Source organism: Primulina huaijiensis, chromosome 5 (genome assembly GCF_012295235.1).
Source record: "Primulina huaijiensis isolate GDHJ02 chromosome 5, ASM1229523v2, whole genome shotgun sequence".
Classification (NCBI taxonomy): domain Eukaryota; kingdom Viridiplantae; phylum Streptophyta; class Magnoliopsida; order Lamiales; family Gesneriaceae; genus Primulina; species Primulina huaijiensis.
This window is the reverse complement of record NC_133310.1, coordinates 3,185,529-3,204,478: the sequence shown is the minus strand read 5'-3', so window position 1 is coordinate 3,204,478 and position 18,950 is coordinate 3,185,529. Positions and strand designations below refer to the sequence as shown.

At 37.7% G+C, this 18,950-nt stretch overlaps 2 protein-coding genes across 4 annotated transcripts in view; one reads left to right on the top strand and one right to left on the bottom strand.

Annotated features, from left to right (window-relative positions):
* Nucleotides 1-7,269: 7,269 nt before the first annotated feature.
* LOC140976350 (adagio protein 1-like) lies at nt 7,270-10,794 on the bottom strand. Its single transcript, XM_073440451.1, has 2 exons — nt 10,279-10,794; nt 7,270-9,255 (listed from the first exon to the last, which is right to left on the bottom strand). Exons 1-2 carry the CDS (start codon nt 10,530-10,532, stop codon nt 7,647-7,649), a joined length of 1,863 nt encoding a protein of 620 aa, XP_073296552.1. The 5' UTR covers nt 10,533-10,794; the 3' UTR covers nt 7,270-7,646.
* A 1,855-nt stretch (nt 10,795-12,649) lies between these two features.
* The window catches only part of LOC140976352 (uncharacterized), a 9,152-nt gene continuing 2,851 nt past the window's right edge, over nt 12,650-18,950 (top strand). For 2 of the 3 annotated variants that reach the window (XM_073440455.1, XM_073440454.1), the window contains exons 1-2: nt 12,650-13,086; nt 13,272-13,369. In XM_073440455.1, coding sequence (XP_073296556.1) covers nt 12,822-13,086; nt 13,272-13,369 — 363 coding nt within the window. In that variant the 5' untranslated portion in view covers nt 12,650-12,821. The remainder of the gene's footprint in view (nt 13,087-13,271; nt 13,370-18,950) is intronic. The other variant, XM_073440453.1, reaches the window with a different exon arrangement.

Here is an 18,950-nt window from a genome sequence, read left to right as displayed (position 1 = left end):
GGCTGTTGTCGTGTTTGTATGTGTGCATGGCAACAGGTGGGACAGGATCGGGGTCAGGAAGAAGATGAGAGAGATCGTGATTAGAGTGGAGACTTCGGACTTTGATGTAAATAGGGTTTGGAACACATGACATGTAGTTGTTACACATTAGTTTGAGTTTGATGTTTGTTGTACAAGACTTGTACTATTATACTGATATGTATATTAGATGAATTTCCTTACGTTCCGCACTTTAAAAAAAAAATTTAGACCCTATTTATTATAATTGATTAATTAGTCCCAATGACGATTAAGAACATGATTAGCGTCTGGGTCTCCACAATTATAATTTTGTTCACTTGCATTATACAAATAAGTATAATTATGTTAAATATTATATTTTTAATATTAATTACGATATAAAAATAATAATAGGAATATTAATAAGAAAATAATAATTAATATAAATTTGTGATTTTTGAAAATATTTATCAAAGTTAGAATTTTGAATATAATTATTTATTTTAATGTGAAAATGAGTTAATATTATTGTACTTAATACTAATTGAAAAAATATGCCTCTCTTCAATTTGTAAGATTTTTTTTAAATATAAAAAAAGTATAAATTGTTTTAAACAAATATATATATAAATTGTTTTAAACTATACTATGTCTATCTCATATTGCAAACAAAATAATGATTCATAATTAATTATTTCTAAAAAAAAGTTAATTTATCTCGTACAACTAACAACTCTCTAAATAATTTTTTTTATTGTTCTCATAATAATAACACTAAACACAAAAATAATTCAATATTATCAACAAAAATAGTAACGTTACCTTTTAAGAGTCGCTCGAATGAAATTGATGACACAATCAACAAATAATATTATCACCTAATAATGTTAAGCATTCTTATCAAAAAACAAAATTATAAAACAAAATTTTTTCAATAATAATAAAAATAAAATTAATACCTGTTAAATACTTCAAAATTACTGATGCTCCATAAATCAACGCAACGTAGTCGAAAAACACAACCGGAAACAAGAATATGTGACAACCTTTAAGAATTTTGCGCAAATGTTTGCGCAAATGAATCAGAGGAAATTCGCACAAATGAATCAACGAATTCACAGAATCCGTGACTTCGTGACAGTGTGTCACAGATTCATTTTACTCCACTTTTTTTTTTAAAAAAAAAATTTAGAATCCGGAAGAAAAAGTCCCGGATTGCACTATTTTCATAAAAGTCTCAGTTTTGTAATATTTTAATAAATAGTTTTTTAATTTATATTATTTTTTTAAAAAAAGCCCTAAGATGTCTAGGTATATAAATTGGTTTTGAACGAATCAGTTTCATTGAATGCCCGAATGCTCCTACCCGAAACCTAAAAATTTTCTTCTTTTTTGAAAAAAAAAAAATTGTTGCGAGTTTGTTTTTCATTATATTAACACAAAATATTCCTATGTACTACTGTACTTCCATCTAAAAATTAAAAAAAATTCAATTTTTTTTATGCTTTTAGTTGACATTATAATTTGATTAACATTATAATCTTTTTACTCCTATCTTGTAATTTAAAAATCAAATCGAAAGCCGCCTAGATCACTAGGGGTTTTACCAAGTTGATCGTTCGATCGATCATTCGGTTAAAATTAATTATAATATTTAATGTATAATTTGTGAACACATATTCTCTGAATCTGAAAATTAGTTCAATTATGGTAATTAATTAAGCTACATAAATAAAAAAAAATGTTGGGTCAAAGCTTTGACGATGAAAAATTTGTTATAATTTTTTTTTAGTATTTTTAAATTGTGAGTTAGACTTGTAAATAGGTGCTGGCCAGTTCTATATGCATCTATCCAATTGTCCTTTGGTTCAGGTAATACCAATACAACTTGGAAGTTTGTCTATTCGCTTGGCTCATAATTCACTAATTTATTACATAATTTATTGCTTTTTTTTTGTCACAAACTGTGTTGAAGAATTTCAGAAAAAATAATATAAAGGATTTTGATTGACTCCAAGGCACGTTTTGTAAACACTATCTTTTAAGAGATGTTTCTCGATCTCTTTCAGGATACAATGGAGAAAACAAGTTAATTCAAGACACCTTTGAATTTGATGATGCACTTCTATTTATAGATAATGTGGTGACAATTCTGAACGATCATGACTCTTAGTCAAACAACACTTCTTTTCTGAACTGACGCATGCATCCGTTCATGAACCAAAGCGTCCACTCGCGAATAGTCATGAGGTTTCTGAAGATTCTGAAAAATATGAAAATAAATTTCTGAAAATATTCTAACAAACTGTACTCGATCGATACACAAATATTTCGTGTGTCTGAATTATACTATATGATGAAGAAGAAAGCTGCCTCACTAGCTAGGCTGTGGGGACCCGGACGTTAATCATCTTCTTACTCATTCTTTAGGAATAAATGGATCAAATAATTAAACTGGGTCTAATTTTTTTTTGTAAATAGTTGCGGAACATATAAGAATCAATCCTCTATACATGTCAAAAGTAAAAAGTACAAGTCTTGTACAACATACAGTCATATAAAACTGAGGTTCGACTACTACATATCAAGTGTCAAAACCAAATCTACTTCTGGGTCCGAATTTCCACACTAATCTTGATCTCTCATCCCCTTCTCGACCCTGAACCTGTCCCACCTGTTGTCGTGCACACATACAAACACAACAACAGCCGGATAACTCCGGTGAGAAACATATCCCAGTATAAACAATGTAACATGCAATTTATATAAGGATATACGAAAGCATAAATTTATATAAAAACCTGAATCGTAATCTACGAAACATAAATCAATACAAGTCTGTAAATCAACCCCTGACTTGATTCATCTAATCTAGGGATCCCGGCTGAATAAGAACGCAACAACTCACCTACTCTCCACAGCTAGATGGTGGTACGTTCTTATTCCCAGACTTTGGTATTCTATATCGAATATCTGCAATAGAAGCCGATCTACTCCTAAGCACATCAATATAAACCAATGTCCAGTGACTTGGCACCTCTGCCAAAGACTTTCTGTCTCAAACTCAATCATCTAATTTATGCTTTCTATAAATCAATTGAACAAGCATATAAATGCAATGAATTCAAATATCTGAAAACAACAGCAAATAAGTATGTGATTTTAGGGAAACTCGGGTCATATCTGACTCGAGTTATCAATCCCGGTCTAACATTGATTTATACCTTTCTCTTGTCGATCTGGTGAAGTCGAAGTCTCGAATTCGAAGCCTGTCAATACTCAATCTGGCAATGACAATATCAAGGAGTACAATATCAATATATCACTCAACTCAATACTAGATATAATTAGAACTCAAGCTAATTCTGTTTCAACTGCATAATTTCACAAGCTCAATATACCCAGTAATACAAATATCAATAAATGCCCATCTCAACTCATAATTGATCGACAAACATAATCTGATATCAAATCTATATAATCTCAATCAACTCAACTCTGAAAAATCATAACAATTTCATCCGGTATCTGTTCTTCAATCCGATTTCGATTATACAATGTCTAACATATCAAGAACACCATATATTAATCATATCTGATTCCTTCAATATCATATTTTCAAACCTTGCTGGAAATGAATAAAACTTACATCTTTTTTGTAGCCGTGAACGAGAGCAGCACGGAAATGTATTCGGATTGCAATTCGGATGGTTAGATCTTGCCCAACCCACTTCCGAAGTTCGGATGAAACTTTGAAGATTTCTCTGAAACTTTCCCTCGATTCTTGATGGAGTTGGAAAGGAAATGAAGACTTGTGTTTGTAAATTGCATGGCAAGGAAAGTGGATCATCTCTTGGTGCTGCACGTCTCGCGCATATGCGCGACCTCCCTCGGCGCATATGCGCGAGACATTCTGTCTCGGCACTTGGCTGTATCAGTTGCTCGCGCATATACGCGCACCACTTTGGCGCACATGCGCGACATTCTCTGGAAATTACATCTTGACTACTGGACACCTCGCGCATATGCGTGCCTTCACTTGGCGCATATGCGCCATATTCTCTGGACTCGATCTTCTAGAAATCACCCCCCCGCGCATATGCACGTCTGGAGTCGCGCATATGCGCGAGATATTCTGTCCCGCACATAAGCTTCCGCGCATATGCGCGCCTCTCTTCCGCGCATGTGCGCGCAATTCTCTGCCCGATACACACACTTCATGCTCATGCTCTCACATATCATCCCATGTTTTCCAATGTCTTTCCTACTTCTTCTGTAAGTACATCAATAAGTCAATTGATTATTCTCTAATTACAATATCAATAATCTCAAGCCTTACATAGGCGAACTATTTATTAACACTATACATATAAACTAGAAATTTAGGCTGATGGTAAGGGCATCTCCAACCCAACTCCAGAATGGAGTATTCCTTCATTATAGAGAAAGGATTCTCCTCCAACCCATCTTTATTTGTCTACTCCATTTTAGAGGAAGGAATAGTAATCCTCTAAAAATGGAGGACAACTATTCAAATAGAGAATGAGGTGAAAGATATAAATAATTACAGAATTGTCATTATGAAAATTGCAATATAACCCTTGTAGTTTTATCAAATTTTTTGGCCAATTTTTTTAATAATTTTGATTTTTTAAAATTATTTTTAATGTTAACTAATTTTTTGGCCACTTTTTTAATTTCGAATTCTTTAAATGTTTTTAATTTTAAATAATTTTTTTGTCCATTTTATATTTTGAATTATTTAATTCTGAAAATTTTATTTTAATTGTTTTATTTTTTTGCATGAATTAATTATAATTTACAATTTATAATAGTCACGAAATAGAATTAATGAACAATATAATGACAATAGAGTATTTTAGAGGATAGAGGATATGGGTTGGAAAAAGTTTTTGAAAATAGAGAACATGAATATCTATTTTAGAGGATAGAAGATGAAAAATAGGGGATATGGGTTGGAAATGGCCTTAGAGAAACATATAATTTAAGATTACTTATGGAAGTCTTGTGGAGTATTAAACTAACCACAATTTATTAAAATATCTATCTGATCAATAGTGTTGTGTATGTGTGTATATATATTGTCTAGTGTATCACATCACCAAATTTCAAGAAGTGTGAGTCTTGGAAATGTGAAGGCATGGATGTTGGGGAAAACCCATAAGTCGCAGAATTCATTATGTTAAATAATTAAGAACTTGATTGAAAACTTAAGCGGAAACGTACTTGAAGTCATAATTCCGAATTATTTAGAATGTGTCTTGACCTTCCAGATATACGCGCTATTTCCTTAATAGAATCCTTTAATTTTATCTTATAGATTATTTTCTTAACGAGAAAGAAAATATGGAACATGATGCCACGTGATTTGAGTATTATGACCCATATATAGATGATGTCTATCATTATTTTCTGATATTTCTGTTTTAGTCTATCATAAAAACAGAAATTACGCTTATGTCTTACACATTAAAGACCAGTAACCTATTAGATACATTAAAGTCCAATAACCCGAAAGCTTAGTGTTCACTTTATTTTGAGATTAATTGAATAGACAACCTACAAAACATAATTATTCATATATAAGCTGACAAAAACTTGTGTGAGACGGTCTCACGGGTCATATTTGTGAGACGGATCTCTTATTTGGGTCACCCATGAAAAAGTATTACTTTTTATTATGAATATGGGTAGGGTTGACTAGTCTCACAGATTAAGATCCGTGAGACGGTCTCACATGAGACCCACTCATATAAGCTCATATAAATAAAATTGATCCAACAATAGATGTCTACGCAAATGTGCTTATCTACACTATTAAAAGTCCATTATTAACTAGTTGAGCAAATAATCTGTATATTATACATACGTGTGGTATGACTCGCAACCATTTATCGTTATTTGGATTGCATGCGTCTTGCTACGGTTTCCGAATAACAAGACAAGAAATAAATTTTGGAAACAAAATATCCCTTTCGTTTGTTGCAGATTTCACTTGTGAATATTGCCAGATGGAGACCTTATATTGTTCCCCATTTTTGTGATGTAATGAATATGGTGGATTGTTGGTATAATTCCGAAATTTAGTGATTTTGAGAAACTTATCAGTAGAAAATTATGATGGTCTACGTATACAATTATTAAGGCGGATGTGACCATAATTCCGTGTTGGAAAGGTTAGATGTGCGTCAACTTTTGTTCAGAGCTCTGCCTGCATATTCTGTGGTCGGCTTAAGATTAATCACCATTGTGGGTCAAATAGAACTCTGGTAAACGTACACTGCCTTAGCCGTGTTAGCCTTTTGCTGCTTGTGGGTGGACCATTTGTATTTTGAGGGGGATAAAGACTGATGTTCACAGTCCCAAGAGCTCTCACTTGAAACTAATTTCCATGCTCTCTGGCAGTGCAAAAGGGTGCAAGAGATTTGGAAGGACTTGGCTCTTTTGGCCGATTCTATGCTCTTTCAAAGGTTAGACTATTTTTTTTATATTTGGTGTTGGTTGGTGTGTGATGCCAATGGTGATATGCTGCTATGGGTATATGGTTGGCCCGCAACCGATATGTTTTTGAGGGACGCCAAATTTCAGCACAACACGTGGTTGCTCATGCAAACAGCCTCTGGAGTGCGCGATTTCTTCTTGGGCCAAAAGGATGTGTCTTCTTCTATGCTTCATCCCCAACTATCTATCTGGTCTGCCCTTCCATCAGGTGTGCTAAAAATAAATGTCGATGCAGCCGTAACGAAGATCTCCCATATTTTGGAGTGGGTTTTGTGGGACGAGATAACTTAGGAGTGGTTCTTTCTGCTATGGCTTGCAGACTCCCAGGCAAGTTCTCACCACATCTTGCTGAAATGTATGCGAGCTGGTGTATCAACTGCCCTTGGGTTTCAATGGTCCTCCTGGATATTGGAATCTGATGCAATAAATGCAGTGAAAGCAATCTATCCAGTCTCACCACTAGCTTTGGAAGCATCACTGATAAATTTCATCAGACCCTTTTTGTTTGCAGCGTCCAGGGATTCTCATTATTGCTCTCGAAATGCAACAAAGTAGCACTCTATCTCGCCTCCCAAGGACTCAATAGATAGCATAATCTGGAATTTGTAGATTTTCGCCCATTAGATATTGGTGCTTTTGTAATCACTGATATGCTTGCGCTAATGAAATGTGTCATCTTAAAAAAAAATTGCATTAACCACTGGCCAAGAATAAAAAAACTAGTACAACATACATGCATATAACCTGTACGACTGTACTTAGATTTATTTATTTATTTTCTTTCTCAGCCTTTGTTGTGCGTCTCTTCCAAGTTCTGACATACAGCCTCGAACACAATACAAACATGATGTAAAACTAATCCTACTTATATAATTCCTCTACATTCTCCCAAATACTAGCAACCTTGAGAGACTAAATCACAGAAAGCGTCTCTTGTAACAATGTCATTAAAAAACTAAATTGAACCTCTGATCAGGCCATTAGCTCAAGAGTTCCCACGAACCTTACATGAAACAAAGAGAAATTGAAGTTGGCTATGGCAGGTCAAGAATTTCCAGAATGCAGCCCAAAAAGAATGTGTCAACAGTGCAGAAACTTCCTCATTTTAGTTCACTTCCTCCTCATCAGACGACAGAGCTTGCAAGAGAGAGTTCGTGAAGCTCACCTAGCATCCACTCTTCCCCAGTTTGACCTCCAAGGACTATAACTCTCGTCCCCCCAACAACACACGTGCTATGTCCCCACGCAAATCTTGGGGGTCTCCCCGGTACATTTAGAATCCTCCATGTTGGCTTCTCTTCCATTGGATCAAGTATATAGAGCTGGGATGCAGAGTGAAGGCCAGCCACCGAGCCACCAAAAACAACAATCCTACCACCAGGAAGATTCAGAGCCACGTGATCTAGTCGAGGAGGAGGAGCGATTCCTCCAGGATTCCCAGAACCAGGCATGCCACTCCCAGTCACACTTCTCCAACACGGTTCTTCCTCGCTCAAATCCATGGTGAACACATCACTTGACCGGAAACGAAGAGGGCCACTCTTGGCAAGACCACCAAACATCAATATTTTCCTGCCACCATAAACAGACAATGTGTGGCCCAATCTTGAAGGTGGAGCCCAAGTGACGGGTATCTCTCGCCATACAGGTCTTTCCAATGAAAGATCGAGTAAGAAGGTGTCGCTGAGAAGCACCCCAGAATCTGCACAGCCACCAGAAACTATCAGTTTGGTCCCATCAAGGGTGCAGGAACTATGCCAAGATCTAGGAAGCGGAGGAGCCAAGCTGGATATTTCACGCCATGTGGGATGTTTAGCATCCAAATCTAAAATAAAAACATCATTAAGTAAACCTTCTCTCCCACAACCACCAAACAGGACAAGATGAGAACCATTAACACAAGAAAGGGTGTGACCCCATCGCCCAGGAGGCGGAGAGCTAACTTTGAAATGTTGCCACTCTGGTTTGCAAGAGTTCAGGTCCAGCACGAAAGTATCATTCATGGGTTGCATGTTCACACCCTCTCCACCAAAAAGAACCACACGACTCCCGACCGCGCATGCACTGAAGTTGCAACGTGAGGGTTCGACAATGCCTCCAACAGTCAGCTTTCTCCAAGCTAGCGCTTCAAGAGTGGTAAGTTCCCTTGCCAATCTGCCCCACTCTAGTTGTTTAGCACCAGAAACAGTTTCTAATACTTGAGTTGTTTCACTGCCCCATGCATTTTGACACACCAATCGCCATAGATCTTCACTCTTTGTCAGCTCATAAAATCGCCGACATACAGAGCCCACAGATGCAATGTCCCTTGGTGTCAGCCGTGAAAGAATCTTTAGAGCAAGAACTTCATCACTTAACTCCATAATCCCACAAACACCACGGTTAATATTTCTGATCCCATCTGAAACTGCGCCATGAGGAGAAAATTTAAATCTTAACCGTTCAGATGCTCCAGCAGATTCCTTGGCTGATGATCCTGGAAGTGGACCCAAATCAAGATTTGCTTCTAAAAAGACCTGTATGGCAATTATATGAGTTAAAGTTTCGTCTTCGCCATATATAGGGGTCATATGCAATTTATTCATCATTGGCAATCCATCTTTTCTAAAATTTAACAACTCTCCTCGAAATTCAATCCCTACTTCAAGGCATCTTCGTATCTCAGCAACTACAGTGGGATCCACAAGAGGATGCCTTCTCTTAGCATATGGGCCTCGACATTGCAAAAAACGACTGCAGAAAATCATATAGCCATAAATATGCGAGCAATCATACCACGAGACCAGCGTAGATTACAAAAAATCTAACACACAGCTATATTGATGGCACATAAATTAGATGATCAAAAATTGGTGGCGGACATAACAATAGATTGAAACCAAAAAAAAAACATCTCAAGACAACATTCGACTCAAGAAATGAATAAACATTAACATTATGGAAATTTGAAGAGGTTATTAGTACATTGAACTTGATTGGAGGTAATTCAAAAAAATGCACTAAATGTACCAGTTTCGACATATTTCCAACAAAAAACTAGAGAATATGAGCCACTATAAGTGCTGTTAGGCTACTCTCATCCTGTTCTTCGGTTGGCTAGTTCAACCCTTGAGAGCCCAACACCCACAGGACCTAGTACCGATGGCCTTCGTTCATCTAGTAATAATACGCCATACACCTTAGTCCAACCTAAAAAGTGGTCATGCGAAAAAAAAAAGGTGGCCATGTCATCAACACTTACCTGAATGTGCTTCTGTTTGGTAAATGTTGGGGCTTAGATTAAGCCCAAATAGAGAGCTCAAACAAGTTGTCAGGAGGTAAAGACTAGGAAGCTTGTGTGGCTTTCCCCTATGCAGAGCCAATGCAGGACGGTGGTAATTAGTATCACCGAGAATTAAAATTTTCATCAACGGGAACTTTAAAATACTAGGAACAAATTCTATGAAACTCTGTAATCCTTCCCTTCCAACACGTAATTCAACCATATCTTTTTTCAGCTTCACAGAAACCAATTTTCCAATGCTTTACACAAATAATATATTTACTTATCTAAGGCACCAACCTTGTACTTCTTTGAAAAAAACCAATTTTTTTTATTCATCCCGTCTTGGAAAAACTTCAATCCACCTTCATTGGAATCCGCAAATCCAAAACATCAATCTATTATATAATCAAAGATGCAGTCTAAAAACTACTGACCACAAATTCCTTGTATTATCAAACAAGCAAAGATGGGAAAACGAAGAGAGCGCATACCAGTTACGACCAAGAACTTCCTCCGCCCGATACCCAGTAACCATCTCGAACGCAGAATTAACATAAATTATAGGATTATCTGGCTCCAAAGCATCCGTGACAACAAATCCACAATTCGCAGGTTGCAAAAGCGCGTCGACAGGGAACGGCAGTTCCCCGCCACCGCTCTTCCGCAACAGAAACCCTAATCCTTCTCCAAACTCCTCCTCCTCCACGCTGCTCAGATCAGATTCCGAGTCGCTATCCCACTCCATCGCAGCTTACCGCACAATTCAATACCCAACAATACACTTATTCCACGATAATGAGGATTAAATTGAACAAAAAATTGAAGTAAAAGTAAAGAAAAATTAATGGGTTCAGTTCGAGTTTGTTGTATGGCTCTATGATTTGGGTTCACCAAAAGCTTGTTGCAATGGTATACGATTTGGCACCGCCTTGGGTGTGAGAAGAAAGCGCGGACAAAAAATCTTCTCTCGTTGGGCAAATATCAACGGAAGGTAGATAAGGTACTTAGATATTGTTTTGACTTTGGGAAATTAGTTAGGTTGATTTTCAGCTTATTTTATTTTATTATCTTCTCGTTCAAATCTTGTAAGATGGCGTGTGAAATATTTGGGGGATTTGATTTCAGGACATCCTCACATGTATGTAAATTGAGTAGGTCATGGTCTCACGAATTTTTATATAGACATGTCAATCTTACCGATATTCACAAAAAAAAAATAATACATTTAGGCAGTGATTGGTTAATTAGATTAGGTAGGTTTATAGTTTTTTAACCCACCTAATCTCATGTTTGGTACATTTTTTATTTAATCAAGTTAATCTCTCCTATCAATGATTAAGTTATATTAACTGAGATAGAATAATCACTCCTCACCCCCTAGGATTATTTATCCATATCTTAATACTTCCTATTTTTCCAATTTTATCCTTCTCCTATATCCAAACTTACCATCACTTCCCGCCATGACCGTCCACCGACCACCGACAGCCGTCGACACCGTTGGCCGACCACCACCATCGACTGTCGGCCGACCGCCGTTGCTGGCCCCACCACCGCCGACTGCCAGCCGATCGTCGCCGGTAGGCCGGCAGCCACCGAGAACCAGCCGACGCCGGCATATCGCAGCCGTCGCTGGCCGATCACTTCCGGCCGGACGGTCGGCAGCCGACAGCCGGCCGCACCGACGTTGCCGGCCCTTCGCCACCAACTCCGCTGCCGGATCGGCCGCAAGACCACCGACGCCGTCAGACCGTCGCTGTCGGAGTGGAAAAAGAAAAAAAAAGAAGAAGAAAGGACAATTTTGTCTTTTCATCAAAAAATTCAAAATTATCCTATACTTAAAAATCTTACCAAACATAATATTATTTTATACCATATATTACATTTCTACGACAATCATTTTCTTTATCATTTACATACCGATCATTAATTTATTTTATCATCCAACCAAACGCAGTCTTAGCATAAAAAGTAATATTTTTTTATGGATGACCCAGATAAGATATCTGTCTCACAAAATACGACCCGTGAGACCGTCTCACACAAGTTTTTGCAATGTAAATTAACAAAATAAAGATTGTGAAATTCAGGATAAATTATATGTTTACATTCCATATAACATCCACGATTTAGAACTTACATAATTGGTTCTGCCAATTCTAACATCAATTGTGTATTGGATTGGGTTGTTACAAATTTAAAACCATTTTAATCCAATCTATTTGAATTCCATATCGAAATTAGTTTAGAACCAGTTTCATTTAGCTATATTAAATAACATGTACACTGAATATATAGATAATTAAAAATTAAATTAAGAATTGATAGGGGACTTGTAACAATTTCTTCGGTTATATAATGATTCTAAAAAATATTTTTTTTTTCAAATTTGGTCTCAATCCAATTTTAATTCAACTTCATTCGATTTCAGTTTTGGATTTTGTTGCTCTTTCAATCAATTAAATTTGAAACCGTTCCAATCTGATATCATAAAAGATTGGTTTGAGTTCATCACCGAATAATCCAAAAATCAATTTAATCCGATCCAGAACTTCTCCGATCTGATCGGATTAAAAAAAGTAAAATCATTTAAGAAATATTAAATTCTGCCTAGATAACGAGATACATTTAAATTTATTTAGACAAAAAAATAAATGATAACATTTAAAAGGTTATGTCTGAAAACTAAAAACAACGGATCATATTTTTTAACAAACAAACTTGAAATTTTAATTAAAAGTTCAAACAATTTATGAAATTTCAAAGGATAAAAATATTCATTTTTTATTGCAGACAAAGATCTAAGCTCATCGAATGCTCCTTAGATGTGAATTTCCGAAAACAACCCCAGTTCTTCGCTTTCACTTAAAGTCCAGCAGAGGTAGACTTCCAAAGCAAACCATCTGCTTCAAGTCTACGATTGACACCACTTTTTTCTCAGATTTTTACTTCTTGTTTTCCTTCGAAGTGCGAATCCATTTAAGTTTTTTTTTACCCTTATTTTCTGGCGATTTATTTTTTAAAAAAAATAAAAATGCCAATCAAGAGCGAATCGTCGACTCCGCCGCCGAGAATCGGCAAGATCGGGCCATACACGGTGTTTGTGACTCCTACAGCTACACCCAATGCCACTCCAAAACCGATTTCTCCTAGAAAAGTCGACCCGGTGGAGGACCCGATTCAGAAGCCGGTTCAGGCCCCAATGCCTCCTCCAGTTATGGCTCCGCCAGCGCAGTTCTACAAAGAAAAGCCCTCTTCTTTTGCTTTCATCTGGGATATCGTTGCGAAAGTTCAAAACGGTACCATATTGAGCTCAATGGTTCTTTTTCTTTTTTGATTCTGAAAAATTTTATTATTAACACTGTGGGGGCGAAGTCAGGAGCTTGCAAATAGAATTTTTTCGCGGTGCTCTGTATTGGTAAAGAGTTGGCAGTTGTGCGAAAAGATTGGTTTTCTAATTTGTCTTTGCATAATTCTTGTTCAGCCCATGCGAGTATAGACGAGCAAGTGGCGCATTGGTTTGGCTTGAACCAGTCAAAATATCAATGGGCATTAGATGATTACTATGAAACCAATGGAAAGGTGAGATTTTCAGCAGTATTTTAGGTGTAAATTTGCACCGTTGTGCTCACGATTTTGGTCATGTTAAACGCACAATTTTGTCTTTTCAAAAAGTGCCCACTAATTTCGATTTTTTTTCACTAAATAATAGAAGTGCTAGATAAAGAATTGAACGTGTCATTTTTGTTGCAGTTTGTCGAAATCTTGTATTAGTTTAACATTCAAGGGAACTAAAGCTTTAAGTTTTTGTTTGTTTGCCGTCAATGATCGTGCTTGAACTGACTACTGTATGCTTTGTTGGTATGCGCACACACACACACACACACACACACACACACACACATGCACGCACATATACACACATATAGATAAAAATTATACTACAATTCTTTTAAGCTGAAATTAGATTGTATCCTGATGCCTCCTGTTTCTAGCTGAAATTTGGACTGAAGCAGGCCGGATGCGAAAATTTTAATGAGGTTTTGGGCTTGGCTACTTATTTATCTAAATACTCTATTCATCTGATATGATGCTCTACAATGTTGGCAAAAATTCTGCGATGGAAAGTTTTAGGTTCTAAATGTTAGGTGAGTTATTATGGGGTGGGGCCCACATTAAATTAAATAATAATAAAAACTCATCCCACATCGAATTTTTATTAAAACTGAACAAGGGAATTAGTTATAAATAGAGCTCAATTCTTTCAGTTATTGTATCCCAAAATCAAAAGCTTTTTAGCTTTGATAAAAAGAGAGTGCATAGAAAAAAAGAGTATTTTTTTCTTTAGATCGGGAATTCTCTTTGTGTGAGTTAGAGAAATTATTTTCTCGGTATACTCGGGTTGGGAGTGTGAGAAATATTGAGTGTACTGGTGTATACATTTGTTGTAATATTTCTTCCAGTTATAAAAGTTGCAGATCTTCGTGAACGTAGCCTATATTGGGTGAGCCACGTGAATCTTTGTGTTCTTGTTGGTTATTTTATTCCGCAAGTTTTGGGTACTATATTATCATCGTGATCGGCATCGCTTCGGGGGTGTAATTCCCCAAACAACTGGTATCAGAGCCTTGTTGTGAAAATTCTTAAGAATTCTGAGTATGCTCTGTGGTTGCAGCTTTGTCTGATCTTCCACATCAGAAAAGATTTTTTAGATTTTTTGCTAAGGCTAGAGAAGTGATGGCCGGAGATGATGGATCGGGACCGGGAATCAACAAGTTCGACGGAACAGATTTTTCGTTCTGGCGGTTACAGATAAGAGATTATTTGTACAGTAAGAAGCTGCATCAACCTCTATCAGGAAAGAAACCGGAAAAGATGGAGGATGATGATTGGGAGCTCCTTGACCGACAGGTTTTAGGTGTCATACGATTGACCCTAACAAAGAACGTGGCGCATAACGTGGCGGAGGCCAAAACCACGGAGGAGATGATGACCATTCTGTCAGACATGTACGAGAAGCCATCAGCAAACAAGAAAGTACATCTCATGAAGAAGTTATTCAACTTGAAGATGGGAGAAGGTGCTTCGGTGGCAAAACACATAAATGAATTCAACACGACTGTCTCCCAGCTGACATCGGTGGACATCAAATTTGATGATGAGATTAGGGCACTTATTCTTTTAGCGTCTTTACCAGACAATTGGGAACCGATGCGGGCAGCAGTTAGCAACTCTGTTTGAAAAGGGAAACTACAACTCAATGATGTTAGAGATCAAATCCTTGCTGAAGAAGATCGCAGGAAAGGCTCGGGTGAAGCAACATCATCGAGATCTGCTCTAAATCTTGATAACAGAGGAAGAGGCAGGAGTGGTGAAAGGAGTTCCAACCGATGGCGCGGTAGATCCAAGTCAAGAAATGGAAAAGAAAAAAACATCTTTGAAAAGAATATGAAGTGCTGGAGCTGTGGTGAGACTGGTCACCTGAAAAAGAACTGCAGATCAATGAAGAATAATGCCAATGCTGTCACTGATGAAGTACATGATGCTCTGCTATTATCCATGGAAAGCCATGTTGATTCTTGGGTTATGGACTCGGGAGCTTCGTTTCATACCACTGGTGATCGCGATGTATTTGATAATTACATCGCTGGCGATTACGGAAAAGTTTTCCTGGCTGACGGAAAACCCTTGGAAATTGTTGGTATGTGTGATGTACGGATGAAGATGTCAAATGGATCTGTCTGGAAAATCAACAAAGTCAGACATGTACCAAAATTGACATGCAATCTGATCTCGGTGGGACAACTCGATGATGAAGGCCATAATGTGACCTTCGGTGATGGTTCCTGGAAAGTGAACAAATGAGCCATGATTGTTGCTCGAGGAAAGAAAACTGGAACATTGTATATGACTTCCAGTTGCAGAGACACATTAGCAGCTGTGGATGCTGGAGCCAATTCAAGTCTATGGCATTATAGACTTGGACACATGAGTGAGAAGGGAATGAAGATGTTGGTGTCACAAGGAAAGCTACCAGAATTAAAGACTGTTGAACACCAACTATGTGAAAGCTGTATCTCTGGAAAGCAGAAGAAGGTGAGCTTTTCAAAAGCCGGTAGAGAACCGAAAGCAGCAAAGTTGGAGCTGGTTCATACTGATGTATGGGGACCATCTCCTGTGACATCCCTTGGAGGCTCGAGATACTATGTCACATTCATTGACGATTCGAGTAGAAAAGTTTGGGTTTATTTTCTGAAAAATAAATCTGATGTTCACGAGACTTTTAAAAGGTGGAAAGCCATGGTCGAAAATGAGACCAACTTGAAAGTGAAGTACTTACGGTCTGACAATGGTGGAGAATATGAAGATGATGAGTTCAAGAAATATTGTGCACAGAACGAGATCAAAATGGAGAAAACCATTCCTGGTACACCTCAACAGAATGATTTAGCTGAAAGGATGAACATGACCTTGAATGAACGCGCAAGGAGCATGAGATTGCATTCTGGATTGCCAAAATCATTCTGGGCTGATGCTGTTAACACTGCAGCATATCTGATCAACAGAGGACCTTCGGTACCATTGGATTACAAAATACCCGAAGAGGTTTGGAGCGGCAAAGAAGTAAACCTTTCTTTCTTGAAAGTGTTTGGATGTCTATCCTATGTTCATATTGATTCAGCAAACAGAACAAAACTTGATCCGAAATCAAAGAAGTGCTTCTTTATTGGTTATGGAGATAATGAGTTTGGTTATCGTTTCTGGGATGACCAAAATCGGAAGATCGTTCGGAGCAGGGATGTAATCTTTAATGAGAAACTTCTGTACAAGGACAAGTCAGTCATTGGAGCTGGAGATGAATGTCCTGAAGTCGAGAAGACTGATGAAGTGCCATTGACAAACATTCCTGTGAATGAATCGAAAACCAGTAACCAGGAAGATGAAGAAGAAACTGCACAAGATGATGACCCACAAACTCCGGTGATTGAACTCAGGAGATCTTTGAGAACCATTAGACCACCTGATAGATCCTCCCCTGCACTTCACTATATTTTGCTGACAGACAAAGGTGAACCGGAGACTTATGAAGAGGCAATGCAAAATGATGATTCAACCAAGTGGGAGTTGGCCATGGAAGATGAGATGGATTCACTGTCATCCAATCAGACGTGGGAGGTGACAGAACTTCCGCAAGGCAAAAAGGTGTTACATAACAAGTGGGTATACCGGTTAAAAGAAGAGCATGATGGTAGCAGGCGGTACAAGGCAAGACTTGTTGTAAAAGGCTTCCAACAACGGGAAGAAATTAATTACACCGAGATTTTCTCTCCGGTGGTTAAATTAACCACTATCAGGACTGTACTTGGACTAGTGGCGAAGGAAAACTTACAGTTGGAGCAGTTGGATGTAAAGACTACGTTTCTTCACGGTGACCTAGATGAAGAAATTTATATGAAGCAGCCACATGGCTTTGAAGTACGGGGAAAAGAGAGAATGGTATGCAAACTTCAGAAGAGCTTGTACGGTCTCAAACAAGCTCCAAGACAGTGGTACAAGAAGTTTGATGGATTCATGAGTGAAATTGGTTTCCTAAGGTGTCAAGCTGATCACTGCTGTTATGTAAAGAAGTTTGACGGTTCTTATATCATACTACTGCTATATGTAGATGATATGCTGATAGCTGGAGCTTGTCTAGAAGAAATTGATAAACTCAAGAAAGATTTATCAAAGGAATTTGCCGTGAAGGATTTGGGTGCTGCAAAGCAAATCCTTGGAATGAGGATCTTTAGAGACCAGGTGAATGGATTATTGAAGTTATCTCAAGAAGAGTACGTGAAAAAGGTGGTTAGCAGATTTAATATGGATGAAGCAAAATCTGTGAGTACTCCTTTGGCTAGTCATTTCAAACTAACCAAAGCACAATCACCATCGACGGCGCAGGAGTAGGCTTATATGAATAAGGTTCCTTATGTTTCTGCTGTCGGAAGCCTCATGTATGCAATGGTGTGCAAAAGACCAGACATAGCACATGCAGTGGGAGTTGTGAGCAGGTTTATGAGTAATCCAGGAAAGCAACACTGGGAAGCAGTTAAGTGGGTTCTCAGGTATTTGAAAGGTACTGCTAGTTGTTCTTTATGCTTCAGGAGATCAAAATTTGGCTTACAGGGTTTTGTCAATGCCGATATGGGTGGTGACCTGGATGGCAGGAAAAGTACTACTGGATATGTGTGCACATTAGGTGGTACAGTTGTAAGCTGGGTGTCTAAGCTGCAAAAGATTGTTGCGCTTTCGACTACTGAGGCTGAGTATGTTGCAGTTACAGAAGCTAGCAAGGAGATGATATGGTTGAAATCCTTTCTGGAGGAATAGGGTCAGAAGCTTGAAGATAGCACATTATACTGTGACAGTCAGAGTGCTATTCATTTAGCAAAAAATCTTGTTTATCATGTTAGGACAAAGCATATACAGGTTAGGTACCATTTCATCAGATCAGTGCCGGAAGATGGAGTCTTGATGTTGGAGAAGATTCCTGGAAGTAAAAATCCAGCCGATATGCTCACGAAGACGGTAACCATGGACAAACTGAAGTTGTGTTCAACTTCAGTTGGACTGCAGGTATAAATGGAGATATATGAGCTGCTGCAATGATGGTGTGAAGACATGATTGAAATCAAGTCTTCAAGTGGGAGAATTGTTAGGTGAGTTATTATGGGGTGGGGCCCACATTAAATTAAATAATAATAAAAACTCATCCCACATCGAATTTTTATTAAAACTGAACAAGGGAATTAGTTATAAATAGAGCTCGATTCCTTCAGTTATTGTATCCCAAAATCAAAAGCTTTTTAGCTTTGATAAAAAGAGAGTGCATAGAAAAAAAGAGTGTATTTTTTTCTTGAGTGCGGGAATTCTCTTGTGTGAGTTAGAGAAATTATTTTCTCGGTATACTCGGGTTGGGAGTGTGAGAAATATTGAGTGTATTGGTGTATACACTTGTTGTAATATTTCTTCCGGTTATAAAAGTTGCAGTGCTCCGTGGACGTAGCCTATATTGGGTGAACCACGTAAATCTTTGTGTTCTTGTTGGTTATTTTATTCCGCAAGTTTTTGGGTACTATTATCATCGTGGTCGGCATCGTTTCGGGGGTGTAATTCCCCAACA

Coding starts and splice junctions, on each gene's coding strand:
- LOC140976350 (XM_073440451.1), bottom strand. CDS start 10,532: ATGGAGTGGGATAGCGACTCGGAATCTGATCTGAGCAGCGTGGAGGAG. Junction 9,256..10,278: donor GAAGTTCTTGGTCGTAACTG/GTATGCGCTCTC, acceptor GATTTTCTGCAG/TCGTTTTTTGCAATGTCGAG.